Here is a 20,942-nt window from a genome sequence, read left to right as displayed (position 1 = left end):
CACCCCCCCCCCCCGGCTTACAAACTTTTCGAAAACGGGGAATTTCCGACTCGTTTCAACTTTGATACTTCAAAGGCAGAGTTTAGACTGCAAGGTTAAAAGATTCCATCGATCAGGCTCCACAAATAAGCCATCTGTACACTTGATGCAAGAAGCTAAACGGAACACAATTGATGCTGATGAAAGCGGCCGCTCCGTTCCATCAACGACCATCACAAAGGCCAATCGAACCACTTGATTTCTTTCACATTTATTATCCATAAAATAAGGTCTACTTTGTGTACTTTTAAGGATTACAAAGTAGAAAATGATGTTTTATGGGGACCCGGGAACGGATTATTCTCATTTGAATGGTTTCCCATGGGAAATACATTTTTGGGATACACACTTTTGGCCTTACAATGTATGAGTGTAGTATTGGAAAGGAAAGAAGTTTTCAGGCGGGAGGCAATTTTTTGTCGGTGAGTTGCACTTCCAACATGCAGTCCCCTCCCCCCCCCTCCCCCTTTCTCAACAGCACCGCGTCTACTGGAGAAAGAAACGCCACAAGCAACCAAATTGGAGTCAACGAGAGAGCCCATTTTCTCAACTTTGTTCACATTTTCCAAAATGGAGATTTTCTCAACTTTTTGGGAAAAATGACTAAAATGGCCATTTTCATCGACATTCAATCGAAAATGGCCATTTTGGAAAATGTTCTCAAGTGCCAATTTTCACAATGAAAAAAATGTCAAATGGCAATTTTTGAAATTGCTGGAAATGTTTGTAAAATGGCGATTTTCTCCAAAAAATAACTCAACAATTGTGATTTTGTCCATTAAAAAATTTGTAATAGCGGCACTTTTTGAATTTTTTGAAAAAAGTTCTCAAATGGCCATTTTCAAACATTTGGGGAACATTTTGTACATTAAAAAAAAAAAAAAATAATAATAATCAAAAATGTTCCAAATTTGGGGAACAATTTGCGATTTTCGACAGGAGTCAAAATGTTGACGGCGGGCGGCGTTTGTGGAAAGGCGGAGACGTCGGCCACGCACGTGCATCCCTTTGTGGCCAAAGTCAGCAAGGGCGCCCCCCATTGGCCGTTTTGCTTTTCGCCATCAAGGCGAGCGTCTTTCACGTCACTGGAAATGGGCGACGTCCCTTCAAATGTCTTTGTCGCCGGACAGGTCGGTGACAAAGACGTCTTTGGAGACGCCAGCGGAAAGGGGCGTGTCTCGGTCGCGGGCGTCGGCGCGTCGAAGGGCGCTCGGAATAAAAGACGAGATGACGTCGTCGTCCGACCAAAGTTCCGCGTTGGCCGTCTGTCCGTTTGTGAACGACGATGTCATCGCAAAGGCCTCGTCGTCGCGGCGACGCCTCGGCCGCACGTGCCTCGCCTCGGGACTCGCCTGCACGCACGTCGGCAAAACTCTCCGGTCAAACTGGCAAAGGAGACGTTTTTTTGCGGGTGAGCGGCGGCGGCCAGACGCCCCATCGGAGTCGTTTGAGCGAATCGGAGCCCCGATTTTCAAAAATGCCATCGCGGACATTTTCTATTTTAGTTTGAAAATCTTGCCATTTTTGGGGTGGAAAGTTACTCAAATGGACATTTTCGACATTTCCCAAAACAAACAAAAAAATGTTTTTTTGGGGAAATGGCCACTTTCAAATGATGAAAATGATGTAAAAATGGTCATTTTTCGACATTCCCCCCCAAAAAATGCAAAAAAATGCTATTTTCCAAAAGATTCTTTTCAACTTGATTTTCAAATGGCAATTTGGAACATTTTTGAAAATACGTGCGTGCCCTCAAATTGTCATTTTCTGGGAAAAGGTTCTCATTTTCTAAAGAACTTTCCGCATTGAAATAAAATGTTCAATGGTCATTTTATAAAAATATTCCAAAATGTTTGGAACCTTTTCTAAAATGGCGATTTTCCACATTGCCATTTTTCCAAAACTTTTTCAAACTATTCGACAATGTCGATTTCCAAAATGTTTGGAAATTTTTTGGACTAAGATGGTGATTTTTCTAAATGTTGGGGGAAAAGATTCCAAAATGGCAACTTTCCAATTTTTTTTTTTTTTTAGATATTCCAAATTGGCGATTTTCGACTTTTTTGGGAACATTTTCTAAAATGCTGATTTTCCACATTGAATTTTTTTTGTAAACTTTTGAAAATATTTAACAATGGCGATTTTTAACAAATATTTTTGAAACTATTTTAAAATGGTGATTTTCTCATTGTAATTTTTTTTGGTCAACTTTCGCCATTCAAAAAATGTTCAAATGGTCATTTTTTAAACTTTTTAAAAATAGTCCAAAATGTTGTAAAATGTCGTGGATTTTCTCCTTTTTTTTTTTTTGGCCACTTTCATTGTCAAATGTTTGAAGATGGCGGCGAAGGCGGTAAGCGACCTGGTCGGGGGCAGCGGAGCTCCCGGTGGGAGGGCGAGCGTCGCTTTTGTCGGCGGCGGGCGACGATTGGCGGCGAGCGCCGTCGTCGCGTCTCAGACGCAGAACCAACGAGTGAGCTGCAAACACAGCGAGGACTTTCTTGAGTGACGCAATCGACAACGCAGGCGAGCGCAAACTCGTTGGGGCCATCTTGGTGGCGACGCCATTTTGAAAACACAGCACACAGCCCCGCCCCCCACAACAACAAAACAAACATAATAAATGCGGGAGGGTGCAATGTCTCACTGTGACCGCCAGTGGGCAGCGTTGCCTTCGTTCACACGTTTATTCATCGATTGATTGATTTTTCATCCATTCGTTTATTCATCTATTTAGTCATTCATTCGTGTCATCATTCATTTATTTAATGTATTCACCCATTTATTTACTCCTTCATTTACAAATCTATTTATTCCTTCATTTATTTATAGAATTAATCATCTATTCATTCACTCGTTTATTCATCTATTTATTCCATCATTCATTCATGTATTCACTCATTTATTTAAGCATCCATTCATTTACTCGTTAATTCATCTATTCATTTATTTATTGGTGCATCTATTTATTCCTTCGTTCATGTATTCATCTATTTATTGAATCATGTATTCATTTGTTCATCTATTTATTTTTCCATTGGTTTACTCATCTATTTATTCATTCACTTTCATTCATTCATTGATTGATGTATTCATTTCTCCATGTATTTATTGATGGATGTATTTCTTCATCCATTTGTTTCCTTGTCGTGTATTTATTGATTCATGTCTTCATCTATTTCTATATTGATTGGCTTCCTTCTTTCTTACGATTTGGGGTGGGCGGGACTTTAGGTGGCTGTGCGCTTCGTATTTGGAATTGAAGAGGTAGAAAACGAGCTAGCTCACTCGCTCGCTAGCTAGCCGGCTGCCTCGTTAGCTCTCTCGCTTACCCAGAGCGCCTTTGGGCACAGAGAGCGGTTTGATGGGTCGTCGTCGTCGTCGTCGTCGCCCGACGCCATCCGGAGCGCCCGCACAATCTCCGCGTTCTAAAGCACAGCAAAGTGAGTTTGGCGGGCGGGGTCATGGGTCAAGGCCGGGCCGGGGCGCCGACCTTTCCCCCTCGCCGGTAGGCGTCGTCCAGAGGCGTCCTGCGCTTGTTATTGCGCAGGTGCGGCGAGGCGCCGGCCTTCAGCAGCTTCTCCACCAGGCCGCGGTGAGCGCCCCGCACGGCGCAGTGCAGCGCCGAGTTGCCCCGAAGGTTGCGCGCGTTCACCAGCGCCGAGCTCTGAAACGCCCCGAGACAAAAGCCGCAAAAGCACCACGTCGCCATCTCGCGTGCCAACGAGCTAGCTCCATGGAGGAGCGTTGCTTCGGTTGGCTGAATGAAATGATGCGGGGCGGGCCGGATTCGGCCCCCGCGCCTCCGCTTGGACACCCGCGCCCGAGACGTTTTGAGGCGACGCAAAGCTGCCGAAGAGCGGCGTGACGCACCTGGATGAGCGCGGCGGCTGTGTCCAGGTTGCCACGGAGACAAGCGTGGATCAAGGCCGTGTTGCCGTAGCGATCCTTCCTGTTGGGCTTGGCGTTGGCCTCCAGAAGCAATCGGACCACCTGCGCGCCAGCGCGGTGAGGAGGGGGAAAAGGGGGCGGGGACGACCGGCGAGGACGCGCCCACCTGCGGGTGATCCTTCTGGCTGGCCAGGTGAAGGGGCGTGGCCTCACGCTCGGTGCGCGCGTCCGCGTCGGCGCCGTGGCGCAGGAGCAGCGCCGCCAGCCGGGCGTGGCCGTACGAGGCGGCCACGTGGAGGGGCGTCACGCCGTCCGCGTCGGCGCTCTCGGCGGTCAGGGCGCCGCGCGGCGCCTGAAGGCGACGCAACGCAAGGCAACGCGAGGCCCTTGTTCAGTGACGCGTTTGGCCACGCGTCGACCCCGCCCCCAAAAGGCCCTTTCTTCACCTCGTGGGCCGGCGCGCACCTGGGACATTGGCACAGAGGGTGGCACGGGGACGCCGCGGACCAGGCGTCCGTCTCGTCCTCCTCCGTCCATTCCAACAAGTAACGCACCTGCGGCAGACACAAAGACAAGCACTAGCGCAACAACGTCATTGCTTCCCACAAAGTGTGTCTTCCAAACATTTAGTTCCCCTAAGAAACCATTCAAATGAGAATAATCCGTTCCCAGGTCCCCATAAAACATCATTTCCACTAAATAAGCCTTAAAACGACACAAAATGTCCCTTATTTCATGCGCTATTGTATTGTAATGAAAGATATTAAAGTGTGCCGTATAATCAAGTGGTCGGTTTGATTGACTTGACCTTTGTGACGGTCGTCGATGTCGTTGCCTCTTGATGATACGTGCTTTCTGGGCCATAATACCCTCACTCGCAGCGTCCCCTGCTCGCTGCTTTTCGTCACAGAAGTTTTTCAACCTCTTCTAATTGTCTGAGAGCGTTGCTTAGACAACACGCAAACACCCTTAGCCGCACGTAGCAACTTAGCATACTGGAACGCTAAGTCACACAAACGCACACCTCGTTGGTGTTTTTTGATGATCTCCTTCTTCTGCCTGACCGCCATTTTAGATTTGTGTCCTCTTTGGCTTATCACTAGACGATGGCGGGGTCTTTTTGCACCCATAATAGCAAGAGTTCTCCACTCGATAACAAATGACATCTGCACTCAAAGACGAAACTAGTCCGGGAGAGCAAGTAAAAAGCCTTCTGTCACTTTGAAGAAGACCTAACGGGTTTTTTTTAAAGCTCATCAGCCGATATATTTTTAGCTATTTTAGCATTAACAGCGATGTTAGCATTTAACAGCATTGTGAGCGCTATTTTACGTGGTTTGGTTCCTCCGCCGTAAACTAGTTGCTATGCCAGGATGATATTGTGGCAAATTTAATGTTGGTAAGGCGAAAGAAAGGTTTGTAAACTAAAGCGTCTGTAAGGCGAGGTATCACTGTCGCTAGCACGTGGGGGTGCCGCGAGCGAAAGAGGAAAGCGCCGTCACCATTTCAACGTCTCCGTCCGCCACGGCCCGCAGCAGCTTTTCAACCTGTCAATCACGGACACACACACACACACGCACGCACGCAAAATGAGCATCCAAAAATGTTTTTACGGCGCGGCGGGCGACGCCCCGACCTGTCGTTGCGGCGCCGCAGCGGCGCCGGTCGGGAGGTCCCGATCGGGCGAGGACGACGAGCCGCTGGACGCCGACGAACGGCGAGCGCCGCGCTCGGACGCCGGAGGGCAAACCCGCGCCGGAGAAAAGGGGCGGGGCAAAGACACCGCGCCATTGGGGCAAGGGCTCGGGCGTCGGCCTTCACTTTGGGCGTTTGCCAAGCCAACCTGAGAGCCGCCGCCGCCGTTCCTGCGGCGGCGCTGCCCTCCGTCCTCCCGCAGCAACGTCAGCACCTGCGCACCAACAACAGGCAAAAATGGGTCCAGGCCAGTGCCAGGGCTTTTGTCATTGTCACATGAATTCCAGGCCCCACGCAATCTGGACTTTTACCACAACATCAACAGCCAATGCAGCGTTGGAAACCTTAGCCACGCCTCTTTCATCGGAAAACAACGAGTTCATTCCTAAGCGATATGGCTCTGGAGTTTTCTGAGCTTGAAAAGGGGGCAGATGTACAAAATACAACGCGCATACTACAGCGAACGTCATCGGTTCCCAGATCGTGTGTGTAAGGTGAAAAGTGTGTCTTCCAAACATTCGTTTCCCATAAAAAAACATTAAAATGAGAATAATCCGTTCCCGGGTGCCCATTAAACAGAGCGGATGCCAAAGATTGTAACGAGCGATTGGCAAACGCGGAAAAATACTCACACCCGTCTCGGGAAACACTAGCTGGCGACCGGAGAACGACCTAGCGGTGCGGTATCGGGTGACTTCACGGCGCTCCAATGGTCTGAAAAGTTGAAACAAAGAGTCCACACCCGATGCCCAAGATTCAAACGAGCGATTGGCGAACGCGGGGAAAGACTCCGACCGCTCCAGGTAACGGGAAGCATTCTCCGCTTGCCCGCCGGCCCTCCAGAAAGCCGATGCAGCCCGTTTGACAACATCTCGGTCCTCCAACACGGCGGATGGTCATGACACGCTTTCCGATGGCTTGTCCTCCATATTCGTGGTTCCGAAACAGTCCTGGGGGCGGCGGGTGAGCAGTCCGGGGTTGGGCCCAAAGTCACGGAGGCCCAACGACGGGCGGGTTGCCAAAATGAAGCTTCCCAGGCCGGGGGCCACTGAGGCCGCGAGGCATTTGGCGCTTTGCCAGCAAGGAAGGGCGGAAGATGCAGCGCAACATTCTGGAACGTTTTGGGCGCGACAGTCAAAACGACACATTCTCAACATGCTCTGCGTTTAATGGACAACCGACGGCATTTTTTGACATCAGAAAAACGTTTGAGAGCGTCCAAAACACGCAGGCTGATATTTTGAGTCAAATCCAGCAAAACACCAATCAAAATGACGCAAAGTGTGCTCAATCTGCCAAAAAATGGAGCTGCGAATGTGCAGAATTTCCCCAAAGTCCCGCCCCCGCTTTGTGACGTCACACCAAGACGTCTTGCATTGCTCCAGAATCAAATCCAAACAATGGCTTCAGATTGGGAGAAGATGCTTACTTGTTATGAATAGCATTCAAATAGTTCTGAAGAGGAAAGCATACGTGTTTGCCATCGATTCAAGGAGTCCTCCCATATCAATTCGAGCTATCAATGACAGCAATGTAGCGTCCCAGAAAATGCACAAGATGGCGCCCAGGCTCCGTTGGAAACGGGCTGCTTTGTCCGCTGGGAATTTGTGTCCACCAGTATCAAATAGTAGTCTTGTCGCAACACGCGAGGATTCCCCACGGCGTTATTGATGTCGTTTTCCTTCTAATTTCGCCATCAACACCAGGTTTTCAGAGCAAACAAAGTACCCAAAATGCATTGTGTGTGGCTTTCTCGGCCAGGGGCAATCGTCACCAACTGGAAAACAAGACTTCCGGAATATTCAGCGCCAGCGAGTCTTAAAATGTCCAATCTCGCTTTAAGATGCGCTGGAATCTTTGTCAAATACGCTCAGTAGAAGTCACCGGAAGTGATCGAGTGACTTGACAAATTAGAGAGACAACTTGTCCCGCCGGAGGCGTCAGTTGTTCTTGAAGTTGTCGTGTAGGTGCATTTCTTCACCAGGGAGGAATGGTTGGGGCAAGAAGATACACGAGAACATTCTGGAAAGTTTTGGGCGCGGCAGTCCCAAAAAAAAGGCCACTTTGTCAACGTGCTCTGCGTTTAAGCGCATTTCTGTCACGTGGACGCGAGTGACGACATTCCAAAAGTGTCGCAGCGCTCTTTAAAAAGCGCAGGTCGCCATCGCCGGCGTCAAGCATCACGAGCGCCGAGGCCATCGCACGTCCGACGTTCTTTCCAATTGGCGCCTTGACGGCCTTGAGACCTTCAAACAAGTCAACTCATTTTTTTTTTTGCCGGGGGCTTCCAAGATGGCGTCGGCCCCTCGCTCGTTGGTCCTCCTTTGGGGGCTCGTCCTCCTGGCGACCGGGACCGTAAGTCTCCCACTCGGTTGCAGGGTCCCACTTTGGTTTTCCGCCGTCTCATTTTCATCTTCTTCAGTGGTGCAAGGTCGTCGTTCAAGAAAAAGGTCGGACCCTCAATGGTACGTCTTTGATGCCGCCATTTTGTTTCTTGAAGGATTCTCTTTTGTGCGGCAGACAACGGCTGTCCCAAGGGTTGGACTCGCCTGGACTGCCATTGCTACATCTTGCAAGAAGACCAGAGGACCTTCGCTGACGCCGAGGTGAGGCGCACTTGGTTCTGCAGGTCCAAAAAAAAAAAAAATAAATAAAATAATCTGTGGCGGCCATTTTCTCACTGCGCTCTCCCCCCGTCAGAGCGTCTGCAACATTCTGGATGGGAATCTGGCGTCCATCCACAGCGCCGTGGAAAATGCTTTTGTTCACCAACTGGTCCGCGCCAACGAACGGCCGCGCCTTCCCTGGGACCCCGCCGACGCGTGGATCGGACTCCACGATGCCATCACTGTGAGGCGCTCAACAGGCCGCAGCTTCTCCTTTGCTTTCGTTCATTGTTTTCACAACGCATCCAAGCACAATTTGTCACAAACAAATAAGAGGTGGGAAAAAAAAAAAAAACGGCAAAATACTGAAGAAGAAAAAAAGACAAATGGCCAAATATTGGGTGAAAAAAAACTGGGAAAAAACCCGTCCAAATATTGGAAAAAAACGTGGCCAAATCTCCTCTTGTTGAAAAACTTCCGGTGGTTGTTGAACATGTTGTTTTTCCAGCTGGACGATGACTTCATTTGGAGCGACGGCACCCTGGAGGATTTTCGGGCTTTTAACGGCACCGAGCCCGATAGCGACGGCGCCTGCGTCCAGATCAATGAAAGCGGTGAGTCAAACAAAGGCCTTGCTTCCCGTCGCCCCCGTGTGGGGGCTTTTTTTTTTCTCTTGGGAAAATTGGGAAAAGCAACCTCTTCTCAGACGGCTGCTGGGCGGACCTGGACTGCACAAGGGAGCTCTATTACGTTTGCAGACGAGAACTTGCGCACCACTGGTGAGCTCCAGCCCGGCAACCTGATCCCGCTCGATGGCATCGGCGATTTTGGGCAAAGAGGCTCATTTGGAAAGAGCAACTCGCCAATAAACAGAGGTTTTCGGCTCCATTCTCTGCCAGGGTTTTTGTCATTCTCCCCACGCAACATTGACAACATTCATTGCAGCATAAGAAAGTCTCTTCTTTCATCACAAGTTAATTCCCAAGTGAGATGGGTCTGGAGTTATGCCAGCTTGAAATACATTGCATATATTGATTTCTATAGCTCAAGCTGGAACAAAGCGTTAACGTGGACAAAAAGGGAAATGCTGCCCCCTTGCGGAAGGGAAAATCATGACCAGAGGTCTGGCCAGCGCTTTTTCGGCACCCAAACAAATTTGGGAATGGCGCTCGACGTCGCAAATTGAAATCCCGACTAAATTCAGTTAAGAATGGGCATTTGGGCGGGGGCGTCCCGCAAGGGTCAATGCCCGAACCACTCGGCTTTGCTCATTTTGTGCTTTTCTTTTGATCCAAAAAGCGCCAATCTTGAAATGTCATCGTTTCCGTTTGACGTCATTGTTGATATTTTGATGGCAAAGCGGTGCGACGGACGACTCGGTGGTGTAGCGATTACGGGCTAGCGGAAAAAAGCCCGTTTCTTTTGGAGGGTGAGGCCAATCAAAGGCGGCGACCAATCCCGCCCGGCGCGTTTCCTTTCGGACGCACGTTGACCTTGGAGTTGAGGGCGCAGTGGGCGGGCGTGCGCGCGTCGTTGTTGAGCGCCCGCACGCCGGCGCCGTTCTCCAGCAGGACGCCGACGATGGCCCGGTAGCCCCAGCGCGACGCCAAGTGCAGCGGCGTGTCGCCTTTGTCGTTGCGCAGGTCCAGGCGGCACCTTTGGAAGTCGTAGTAGACCAGCGCCTTCACGCACTGGCCGCAAGCACAAAAGTCAATCCGCAGCCGTCCGTCTCGTCGGCCGATCGGGAAAGGCGGGACTTACGTCCTCGTGGCCGTACGTGCACGCCAGGTGGAGCGGCGTGTTGCCCTTGTTGTCCTGAGCGTCGGCGTCTGCTTTGTGGTGCAGCAGCAGCAGCTGCGCAAGATACAAAAAAACCAACAACCTTCAGATCAAAGTCAAGTGCGCCGCGTTTTCCACTTTTGGGGTCCGGGAGTTCTTGGTGGGGCAATTACAGGCAAACCTGCGTCTCGTTCGCTTTTCCACCAAAGATTTGGAGCTTTGTTTATGCCTCTGTTTACAACTGAAAATGCTATTTTACCAAAGTGAGTGCACCCGAACGCACCACTCCAATCCCCTCCGCTTCCCTATAGGTCAGTCACTTGCTGGAGTTTTCCTCCTTTAGCGTTCCATTGTCAGTCGGGGAGTTTGAACGGATTAATAATTTTTACAATGATTATAATGGCAAATGTTGTTTTGGTTTTCAACCAAAAATGTCGTTTTTTCTTTTTTTTTAATGGCCCAGTTTACTCCTAAAACTGGCTTGTGGACCAAAGCGAGTGTACCCGGTTGCGGCCAGGTTTCTGCAAGGTTTTCCTGTGCAGTAGTGGGTCGGAAAGGAGGTACCGTGACTCCCTGGTATCCCTTTTGACAGGCTAAGTGCAGCGGCGTCAGCGTCTGGTCATCGGTGGCGTTGACCGCTGCTCCTTTGGACACCAGAAGGTCAATCAGCTGCGCCTGACCTACAAAAAAATAAATATTTATTCATTCGTTCACTTATTCATTCATCCATTTATTTTTTTTTTATGGGGGGGGGGACTTAAAGGTGCACAGTGCATTAAAATAAATCATTAAATGGTTGGATATTTTTCCTTTGACAAAAAGATAAGTCAAAATTACCTTTCTTCTCCCGACTGTCCCATCCCCCATTTATTTATCGCTAGCTAGCTAGCTCGCTAGCCATCAAGATTGCTAGCTAGAAGGCTATTGTATCTATCCATCTTTAGCTAGTTTGCTAGAACGCTAGCAAGCTAGATCCCGAGCTAGCTCGAGGGCTATTGTATCTATCTATCTGGTAATTAGCTGATTTATTTATTTGTGTATTGATGAATTAACGGCTGTTAAGTTGTTTGTAGCTTGACAAATAAACAATGAAGTCAATGAAGCAAAGAAAGCAAAAGTGCGGTGGTGGCTGACCGCAAATGGCGGCGACGTGCAGAGGCGTGTAGCCTCGCTGGTCTCTGGAGGACGCCGTGACCGCCGACGGGTCGTTCAGCTTCCTGAAAAACAAAGACGGCGGACGTTGCGACGGTTAGCGCCAACGGAAAGACTCTCGTCATTTTGCTGCGTCAACCTCCATTTTGATTGGGAACATCCAAAGAAGGCCGGAGAAGGCCGAAGAAGGCCAAAGAAGGCCGACGCCTCGTCCAAGGCAGCCTTCCAAAAGGCTGCGATGGCTAAAAGTCACCAGCAGACGGCGCTGTTGCCTCACTTTACATTTGAGACGGAGCTAGCGGAAAAGTTAACTCATTCACTGCCATTCACACATTGATGAGGGAATTGATGACGTCGTGAGCCATTGCCGAATTTGAATCCGAATCCAGGTCATTTCTAAGCGCCTTTCAAAACTCTCAAGGTCACTTTACAGTCACAGGATACATTTTTCTGTGGGTGAGCAGCGGAAGCCACATGCGCCAGCGTTCACTCAAGCAGGAAGTAACTCAAATAGATAGAAGGCTAGCGAGCAAATCGATAGCAAACAGATACCTAGCTAGATAGCCAGCCAGCCAGCTCGATAGTGAATAGCTAATAGCTAGCAAATGGTAATAATATTAATAATACTGTAACAACAACAATAATAATAATACATTTTTCTTTCTAAGCATTTTTCATGCTTGGGTGGCGATAAAGCCATGGCCTCTAGCAATGTTTCTTATTTTCCACAAGGGGGAGCATTTGCCTTTTGTCCATGTTAGCGCTTTGTTACAGCTTCAGCTGTTGTTAAAGTGCTATATCAATCAATATGGATGTATGGATTGTATTGTATTTTGTACAGCCGCCCCCATTTCAAGCTCAGAGAACCCTAACATTTAGGAATTAACTCTTTTTTTTCCTGATGAAAGAAGAGAGTCGAAGGTTTCTTACGCTGAATTGAATGTTTACGTCGTTAATATTCGGCAATTGCAGTGAAAATGACAAAAACCCTGGCACCGGAGTCGTTAGTCTGGCAGTGAATGAGTTAAGATGAAAACTCAGTGCCCAGCTACGATGATCCCCCCCCCCCCTAACCACCAATCTGGCCTGTGGATGACCGCAAACAAGTCACAAAAAAGAACCCATCAAAATCCGACCTGGACAGCTGAAGGTCACAAAGGTCACAGGAGCACAAAGGGTGACAGGGCGCCGCGTCCTCTTCGCTCTGGCCTTCGCTCAGCAGACGCCGCACCTGCGCCTCGTTCCCGTTGGCCACGTGCTGCGCGCAAGACACACGCGAGTGACCGGGTGCCGCAGGTCAAAGGCCAAAGGTTACGGGCTCCGCCGCTGACCTCGAACAGTCGGCCGACGGGCGTCGAGGCGCTCGCCGGCTCCACGTTCATTTGCACCGCTCGGTTGGCGTCGACGGAGCCCTGAATCAGAATCAGAATCATACATTTCTTTTCTAATCGCCTTTCCAAACTCTCAAGGTCACGACAGTCACTGGAGTTTTTCTGCGGGTGAGCAGCGGCAGCAAAATGCGCCTGCATTCACTCAACCCGAAAATAACTAAAATCGATAGAAAGCTAGCTAGCTAGCTAATACATGGCAAATAGATAGTAAATGGATAGCTAGCTAGGTAGCCAGCGAGCTAGCTAGCAAATCGCTAGCTAGTTAGATAGCAAATAGATAGTTAGCTAGGTAGCCAGCCTTTCAAAACTCTCAAGGTCACTTTACAGTCACAGGAGAAGTTTTCCTGCGGGTGAGCAGCGGCAGCCACACGCCAGCGTTCACTCAACTCGGAAAATGTGCGTTGAAGGTACTAGAATAGCAACACAAGTAAGTACACAGCGCTCTATTTTAGCGTGACAGTCATGACAGGCGCACGTTAGCGCTCGGTTAGCTACGCACCGCCAGCGCGCGCCGCAGCTTCCCCAGCTTGATGTACTCGACGGCCGCCTCGAAGGTGCTCAGGCAGTAGCTCAGCTCGTCTTTGCTGGACTGACTCAAGCAGAAGTTCCTCATGTAGCTCAGGTTAGCCATCCTGCGTACGCACACGCGTAGCGTTCATGGACGTGCGCGCGCGCGTGAAACCTCGTGTGTGTGCCCCCCTCACGTCCCCCTCACCAGTTGGGAATTTCCATCTTGACCAGCAGGTAGAGGATGACGGACAGCAAGTCGTCGGCGCAAACCGCTTCCATGCTAACTGCAACGCACAAATGCGCAACAATTGAAAGCGGGCGCGACGGCTAGCCGTTAGCCCCCGCTGGCCTTCTTAGCGTCGGGCCCTTCCAATGAGATAATTGTCAGGCGGACAAACAAAATTAAGAGGGGGGCCTCTCGGCTGCGCGACAAACAGCCACTGGGATTGTGGACCCGTCCGATTGGATTAACTTCACAACTAGCATGTTAGCCAACGACCATGGCGCCATCTCCGTTTATTTCTGCTTTGTCAACAGCAAACACATAAGAGGTGTCCTAAAATCGCATTGTTTCTCTCGCTCATAATCGGCATGATCATCATAATAATAATAATAATAATAATCCATTTCATTTATAAGCGCCTTACAAAACTCTCAAGGTGGCTTTACAGTCACAGGATACGTTTTTCTGTGGGCGAGCAGCGGCAGCCGCACTCAACCCGGAAGTAACTCAGATACAAAGCTAATAGATAGCTAACACAGTAGATGGCTATCTAGATAGCCAGCCAGACAGACTGCTAATAGCTATCTAGCTGGACCGCTAATAGCCAGCTAAATGATGAGTCCAATCTTTTTATCTTCAACTTAAAAGCTGTGCTGATCTCAAAACATACATGATGTAAGGCTGCCATCGGGGTGAACGTACGTGTTTCTTGTGTTGTCGTTTTTTTACAAACTTGATTGTCACAAAATGGAGGGCTGAAGATTTGGAAAAACAGACGAGCATTTTAATCCTTTGCTGGAATTGCAATTGGGATTGCAAGTGCAGCAGAGTCCGTTTTGTGGCGGCGTGCTACGCTACCTGCGCGGGAGGGCGTGCGGGTGGCGCTCGAGGCCACTCGGCGCAGGCAAAGCAGCTTGAGGAGCGGCGACGTCTGCCGGTTGAGTTGACTCAGCTCCCGTTCGGCGCCGGACAAGTTGATGCTGAAAGCGACAACAAGAAGAAGAAGAAGAAGAAACGTGAGAGCAGATCTCATTGCGGACAAACCGAGAAGAAGAAGAAGAAGAAGAAAAAAAACCCCGACATGTGACGCCACGTGACGACTTCCAAGGTGGATCCAATCATGGAGCAAGCGCACCATCGTAACAGCTACTGTTTGTCAACAAACAGCGTGTGCAATTGTGGCTCCCATTGGAGAGAGAGCTGTTGGTCTTTCCAATGGCGGCCGCGCATCGTTCACTTTGTGGGCGACCATTCGGCGACAGTTTCTGTCACGCTTTGCTGGCTTTGTGGCTTTCCCACGACGCTTTCCAGGTGTCCGGCGTTTGGTTGCAGGCGGGCCGGCGCCGCCTGCAACTAAAACGTGCGGCCTACTTCAAATTTGAAAAACAGGGTCGGAGGTCGCGGTCGGAAGTCGGATGTTACCCGCAGTTGGATGCTTCTCATTACATCACGTGGATGCTAGCTTTCTAGCTAGCTAGCGATCAATTTTAAATAACAATATATCAATACATAGATGAACAAATAGAGAAATAAATACATTCAGTATATCAATAAATTCATCAATCAAGAAACAAATAAATAAACACAAAAAAACAATAAATATGACAATCAAGAAAGAAAGAAATCAATCAATAAACACAAACAATTAAATAAAAATGACAATAAATACATACGTGGATAAATTAACACAGAAATGAATACATAAACAAATACACACACACAATTAAATGGATAGATACATAAACAAACAAACTGATGAATATAAAAAGAATGGGTAAATAAATCTAACAATAAATACAAAGATTATTACAAAAACACAACAATAAATAAACATATAAATAAATAAACACATCAAACAATATTTATATAAACAATAAAGAAACAAACACAATTTTAATTTTAAATAAATAAATGCATGCATCCACACACACGCATGAATGAATGAATGAATGAATGAATGAATGAATGAATGAATGAATGGTGTAGGCCACCTGAGGTGCGCTTTGACGCCGACGTCGTTGTGCTGCAGCTGGTGAAGGCTCCTGGTGATCTTGTTGAAGGCGGCGTCCTGTCGGAGGGAGGGACAAGGAAGGCATCATGGGGGAGGGGCCAAACGGACGGCGCCGCCCTACGCACCCACCTGGCCGGCTTCCAGCGCGCCCACCAGGTTGAAGATCAGCGAGAAGAGGGCGTGATGGACGTACACCTGGCGGGAAAGGCCACGCGGGCGCGTTAGCGAGCCCCGCCCACTCTGCCAAAAACATGGCGTGCCGCTGGCTTCCCGTTTACCTCCACCGCTTGTTTCACAAGACTCATTTGGAGCTCCTGCTCGGCCGGCACCTTCTGCGCACAGCACCGCAAGGTCAACGCACGGCGACGTCACGGCCAACGCTTCCTTTAGCCGCGCGCAAAAAAAAAAAAAAAAAATGCGCAGGGGGGCGGGGCTTGCATTGTTTCGAAATCAACCCCGCCCCCTCCTCTTTCCTTCCTTGAAACGGAACGAAGAGCAGCGAAATTCCGTTTCACATCGTTTGTGTCGCGCGGCAGCACGGTTACCGTAGCCAGGGGGCGGGGCTCGCTTAGTTTTCAATAATCATCATACGTTTGATTTCTAAACGCCTTGCAAAACTCTCAAGGTAACGTTACAGTCACGGGATACGTTTTCTGTGGGTGAGCAGCGGCAGCCACACGCGCCCGCGTCGACTCAACCCGGAAGTAACTCAAATAGATAGAAAGCTAGGTAGTTTGCTAATAGATAGCTAGCGAGATAGCCAGCCATCCAGATAGTTATATAGCTAATAGATGGCTAGCTACATAGCTAGCTAGATTTTTGTCTCCTACTCACCAAGCAAGCGTCTCGCAGCACACACTGAAGACACCGCGTGTAAAGGCCGTGGACCGAGTCCTGAGGGCAAAAAGAGACGGACGGACGGACGGACGGACGGACAGGTGACATTTGTGAGGCGTTAGCCGCAAAAGGCGTCCTACCATGAGGTGCCTGAGACCCTCGCGCTCGTCCTCCTTGAAGCTGTGACGGAAGTTTGCAATGAGTTTGTCCAACTTGCGGCTGTGGCGGCCCAGGAACTCCTTGACCTCTTCCAGGCTCCGAAGGTGGCGAGCCGGTCCGGCCGCTCCCGCCGTCCCCGCCACCCCCGCCGCCCCCTGGCCCGCTTCCAGCGGTCCGGAGATGCACAAGATGCTGTAGCTTTCCTCCCTGGCGTTGTAGAAAGTTTCTTCAAAGAGGATGGGGACGGCGAGCGGCGGCGGAAGGGCGGCTCCCACCAGGACCTCCCTGTCCAGGATCCGGACCTCCTGCCAAAGACGGAGAGCGTTTCAAGCGTCCACCTCGTCTTCCGGGGGGACGAGCGCCAACCTCGCCGTCGGCCGTCCGGTATCCGTCCTCCACGGGTTGAAGCACGTAGCTGTCAAAGTGAAGCTGCGACACCGTCAAGCCCTCCAGACTCCCGCAGCGCGGCACCAGAACCTGCGCAAGTCCGGATACAAGGAGGTGCCATTCCATAACATTCCATACAATACGAGAAGATACCGTACCGTACCATTTCCATACCAGTCAATACCATATAAGATACCATGCCAGATGATACAATAACATTTGATACCGTACCATTCCATACAATATGAGAAGATATGAAGCCATACCATTTGGATAGCATTCAATACGATAAAAGATACCATTCGATACTATACGATATAAGGTACAATAAGATACGATACCGTACCATTCAATACGATAAGACACCATATCCTTTCTTCATGTCAGATGGGGATATATTCAGTGTGAAAAGCAAGCTAACGCAGTTAGCGACACGACGGCCAATGAAAAGCACACGGCGGTGATGTCGATTTGTCAGAGCGAAGCGCCGATAAATGCGCTTCTTATGCGGCGACGCGTGACTGTCATCCACGTTCGGCGTTGCATTTAGCCCGCGCACAAGCCACTTTTCCGGCCTAGCGGTCCACCCGCTAATTCATTTCACCAAAGTTCTCAAGGAATCCCATGCGGCCTTTTGGGATCATGCCACGCTTCGGTGAGACGCCCGCACCTCCTTTCAAGTTCGCTTCGTTTCGATTTTATCACAAGCTCATAGCGGCTAACTCAATTCGATACGCTAGCAGCCAGCTGGTCTTCAAAGCACCGTGGGGGAGGGGGGGGAATGGCCACGTGGGAGTCGGACCTAGTCAACAACGCAGGAAATCCCTAATTGACCTGCAAGATCCGGGCTACTTCATCACTTAGCCATCAGTCGATTCCGATCTTTCTTTGCGTACACCCCAAAAAAGTCGAAGTCCTCCGTTTGAAGCAGAATGGATCTCGTCTACCCGAGCGAGGACCGGGACCACCGGGACTACCGGGACTACCGGGACTTCGAAACCAGGGTTGTCAACGTTCTTTTCTTTCAATCCGATGCAAACGTGTATTCTTACGATGCCGCGCAGTCGGGCCGCGCGCTCGCAGAGGTCCGGCCTGAGCTTCTCCAGGGCCGCAAAGAAGGGGTTCTTGGCCACGTTCTCGTCGTAGACCGCCATGGGGGAGGCTGCCAATGCGTCACCTGGGGGGAGGAAATCAGAGAGCGGGTCAAGTTTGAAGGACAAACTAGCGCTTGCTAACTTGTAGCACGGCTAACTTTCACAACCTCTATTTCAGCAGAGTGATCTCGCATTTGAAGCGCGACGTCACCATTTTATCATCTAAACCACAAGTGTCAAAGTCAACTGGGCAAGGCCCATATGAGAACAACAAAGTCGGAAGATGAATGAATGAATGAATGAATGAATGAATGAATCAAACAACCAACCAATGAATGACTGAAGCAACCAACAAACAATGAACAAACCAATGAATGAATGAACTAACCAACAAACCAAAGTACGAATAACCAACGAACAAAACTAATGAATGAATGAATGAACGAACGAACCAACCAAGGAATGAATGAATGAAGGATTGAATAAAGCAACAAACAAACCAACAACGCTGCCACGAATACATGAATGAGTGAACCAATGAATGAACCAACGAACGAACCAATGAATGTATGAATGAATGAACCGTCGAACCAACCAGCCAGCCAGCAACGAATGATTGATTTTCTGAGCAATGAAAGGTCGCAAAACTAGAAAAAGTTCCAAATGTGCAAATATGTCGCCCCCAAATCATTTTGATCTTAATTTTAGATTTCATATCATAGAAAAAAAAATAGATCATTAGATAAATACATAAATAAACAATATTTCAATTCAACTATGATAATAATAATAATACATTTCATTTCGAGGCGCCTTTCAAAACTCTCAGGGTCACTTTACAGTCACGGGATAGTTTTTTCTGTGCGTGAGCAGCGGCAGCCACACGCGCCAGCGTTCACTCAAACGGGAAGTAACTCAAAAAGATAGAAAGCTAGCTAGCGAGCTAATAGAATGCGAGATAGCTAGCTAACTAGATAGCTATTATCTTTCCTGACCCAAATAGCCAGCTGTATTGCTAATGGCTAGCTCTCTAGCTAGCTACATAGCTAATAGATAGCTTGCTAGCTAGATTGCTAATATGAGCTCGTATAAAAGACCCGAAAGAAGCGTCCACGCACAGAACGGAGCAGATTCGCACATCCATCTTGGCAACGGCGAGAGGAAGCGAGCAACAGGAAGTGAAGCGCCGCCCACCAAGCGGGTGCACTCACCATCGCGGCGTCCGTCACACGTGATGCCGTCCTGACTCCGGCTGCTTCTCAAAGCGTGGAATGAGCTCCATCACGTGAGCCCTCGCGACCCCTCGTGACGGGATGCGCGAGCAACGGCCATGACGACGCTCCGCCTCACGTGACCTTTTCAGGCTTTCGCGTGAGGCCAGATTCCAAAAACTGTCGCCGCGGGAACACGTCGGCCCTCCTTACTGGCGTCAGTCCACCAGTTTTTCAAAGGACAAGCGCCGTCCGTCCTTTCGAACCTCACTTGAAATGACTTCCACTGAGCGCATTTGACAAAGATTCCAGCGCATCGAGCGAGATATTACGTTTCGTTTTCGAGTTGATGTCGATGCCCGAAGTGACGTCACGTCGGGTACGAGAAAGCGACACGCAATGCATTTTGGGTACTTTTTTGGGGGGTCTGAAAACACTCGCAACTCTGTGGTGAGTGTTAAAATAATGTCAGCGCTACGAAATGAAATACATTGTTTATTGATACATTCAATGAGTACAAGAATGTATTTTGTGTTTTTTTTTCATTTTCATGTTGTTTGCAAGTATTGTGGTGAAAATCAGGAGTCTCCCGACCATACGGTGAGACTTCCGTCAGCGTTTGGTTCGGAGCCGCCACACTAATCAGCGGACAGTTAGGACGGCGGAAAAAAGCATTGTCGGCGCCCTCGCCGCTCTCGAGGACTTGCACGCTGCAAGAATCTAAACAAGGGGGCGGAAAATCCTACTGGACCCTCCGCACCCTGCCCACCGCCCTTTCCAGCGACAGCCCTCGGGCAGGCGCTACCGGTCCACGCGCACCAAATCCATGAGACATTGAAACAGCTTCTTCCCGCAAGCCATTAACTCTCAAAACAGTAGCCCACATCCAACTGTATAGTGCCTCCATTTTTTGATGATACTAGTGGACACAAAATCCTTGTGTGTTCTACATACTTGGCAATAAAGTCGATACCGATTCTCATTAACTGCACTTGACATGTTTGATTTGGTCTCATGGGCCGAATGACGATGCGGCGGGCCACGTTTGGCCCCGGGGCCTTGACTTTGACACCTGTAATGTCAACGATTACTTTGAACAATATGACACAACTCAAAACACATCCTCAGACCAATGACATCTTGGTGCAAGTATGTTTGCAATGTCGTATTTGCTAGTCGATCCTGTCTGGAAATAAAGCCGGGGTATGGCTTTGTTCAGATTGTTCTTCTTCTTCTTCTTCTTCTTCTTCTTCTTCTTGGCCCAAACGCGCGAACGGGAAGACGGAGCTCGTTGGGAGTTGATCAAGCAAGCGAGCGAGCTCCAAACGACGACGTGCGAAGGGGCCGCTTAGGGGCAGTGGGGACATGTTTGCTCGGCTCCTGGGTCGAACCGAGCCCGGAAGTGGCCACGATTAGCTTCGTGCGCGTCACGTTCGCTCGGACGCCCCGAGACGGCGGAAAAGAGGCACCGTCGTCATTCGTCGTTACCTTTCGGGACTCTGCTCATCATCCGGAGGCTCGCAGGCCCGTCGCTGCCTTCGCCGGCTTGGAGCTCCCTTAGCCGTTTAGCTTAGCGGCGGCTAAGCACTCGCGCTCATTCCCCTCACGACGGCCGACGAGCTTTGAAACGACGAGGCTCGAGACCGGAACAAAACGAACGTTTCGACCCGCTCGACGCGTCGGGTGAGCGACACTTGACGTCGACGGCGAGCGCTTTCATCGTTGGACCAAGAGCGCGCCCTATCGGCTAACGGGCGTACTACAAGTTTTCCTCGTCGCTCATGTTGTTTACGTCAAACGATTTCAGATTTGGAACTAAAAATGAAACTTTTTAGAAGATGAACAACCTTTTCCGATAATATTCCTACTACTAAAGTTTGAAAATGTCATTTTTTTTGGTTCAAAATACATATCCGGAACTTAATGAAGGCGTTTGACCAACAGCGCGCTCTAACGG

The 20,942-nt window shown here is 49.5% G+C and overlaps 2 protein-coding genes across 5 annotated transcripts; one reads left to right on the top strand and one right to left on the bottom strand.

Annotated features, from left to right (window-relative positions):
• Positions 1-234: 234 nt before the first annotated feature.
• ankrd27 (ankyrin repeat domain 27 (VPS9 domain)) lies at positions 235-20,898 on the bottom strand. Its single transcript, XM_088996311.1, is given in 27 exon segments — positions 235-1,391; positions 2,402-2,517; positions 3,372-3,408; positions 3,411-3,467; positions 3,533-3,706; positions 3,913-4,032; positions 4,097-4,282; positions 4,377-4,484; positions 5,433-5,477; positions 5,567-5,839; positions 9,719-9,922; positions 9,993-10,085; positions 10,575-10,690; positions 11,145-11,227; positions 12,299-12,420; positions 12,494-12,574; positions 13,053-13,185; positions 13,269-13,347; positions 14,145-14,266; positions 15,278-15,354; positions 15,427-15,492; positions 15,576-15,629; positions 16,132-16,191; positions 16,275-16,598; positions 16,660-16,770; positions 17,733-17,857; positions 20,474-20,898. Coding segments are annotated over 27 exon segments (3,234 nt in total). The 5' UTR covers positions 20,496-20,898; the 3' UTR covers positions 235-1,145.
• Positions 5,879-9,674, top strand: LOC148897316 (galactose-specific lectin nattectin-like). 4 transcript variants are annotated; one of them, XM_088996322.1, is made up of 6 exons: positions 5,879-7,980; positions 8,048-8,075; positions 8,146-8,231; positions 8,326-8,475; positions 8,740-8,845; positions 8,938-9,119. In XM_088996322.1, the coding sequence occupies exons 1-6, from the start codon at positions 7,918-7,920 to the stop codon at positions 9,012-9,014; spliced, it is 510 nt and encodes a 169-aa protein (XP_088852448.1). In that variant the 5' UTR covers positions 5,879-7,917; the 3' UTR covers positions 9,015-9,119. The 4 variants fall into 4 exon arrangements, with proteins under 4 accessions (XP_088852448.1, XP_088852446.1, XP_088852447.1 ...); XM_088996320.1 differs by having other exon boundaries at positions 8,740-9,674; XM_088996321.1 differs by having other exon boundaries at positions 8,326-8,845.
• Positions 20,899-20,942: the final 44 nt, after the last annotated feature.

The sequence above is a fragment of the Hippocampus bargibanti genome, linkage group LG05 (genome assembly GCF_051943395.1).
Source record: "Hippocampus bargibanti isolate YZ-2025 linkage group LG05, ASM5194339v1, whole genome shotgun sequence".
NCBI classification, from domain to species: domain Eukaryota; kingdom Metazoa; phylum Chordata; class Actinopteri; order Syngnathiformes; family Syngnathidae; genus Hippocampus; species Hippocampus bargibanti.
Note: the sequence above shows the minus strand (reverse complement) of the source record. Positions and strands in the feature narration are given on the sequence as shown.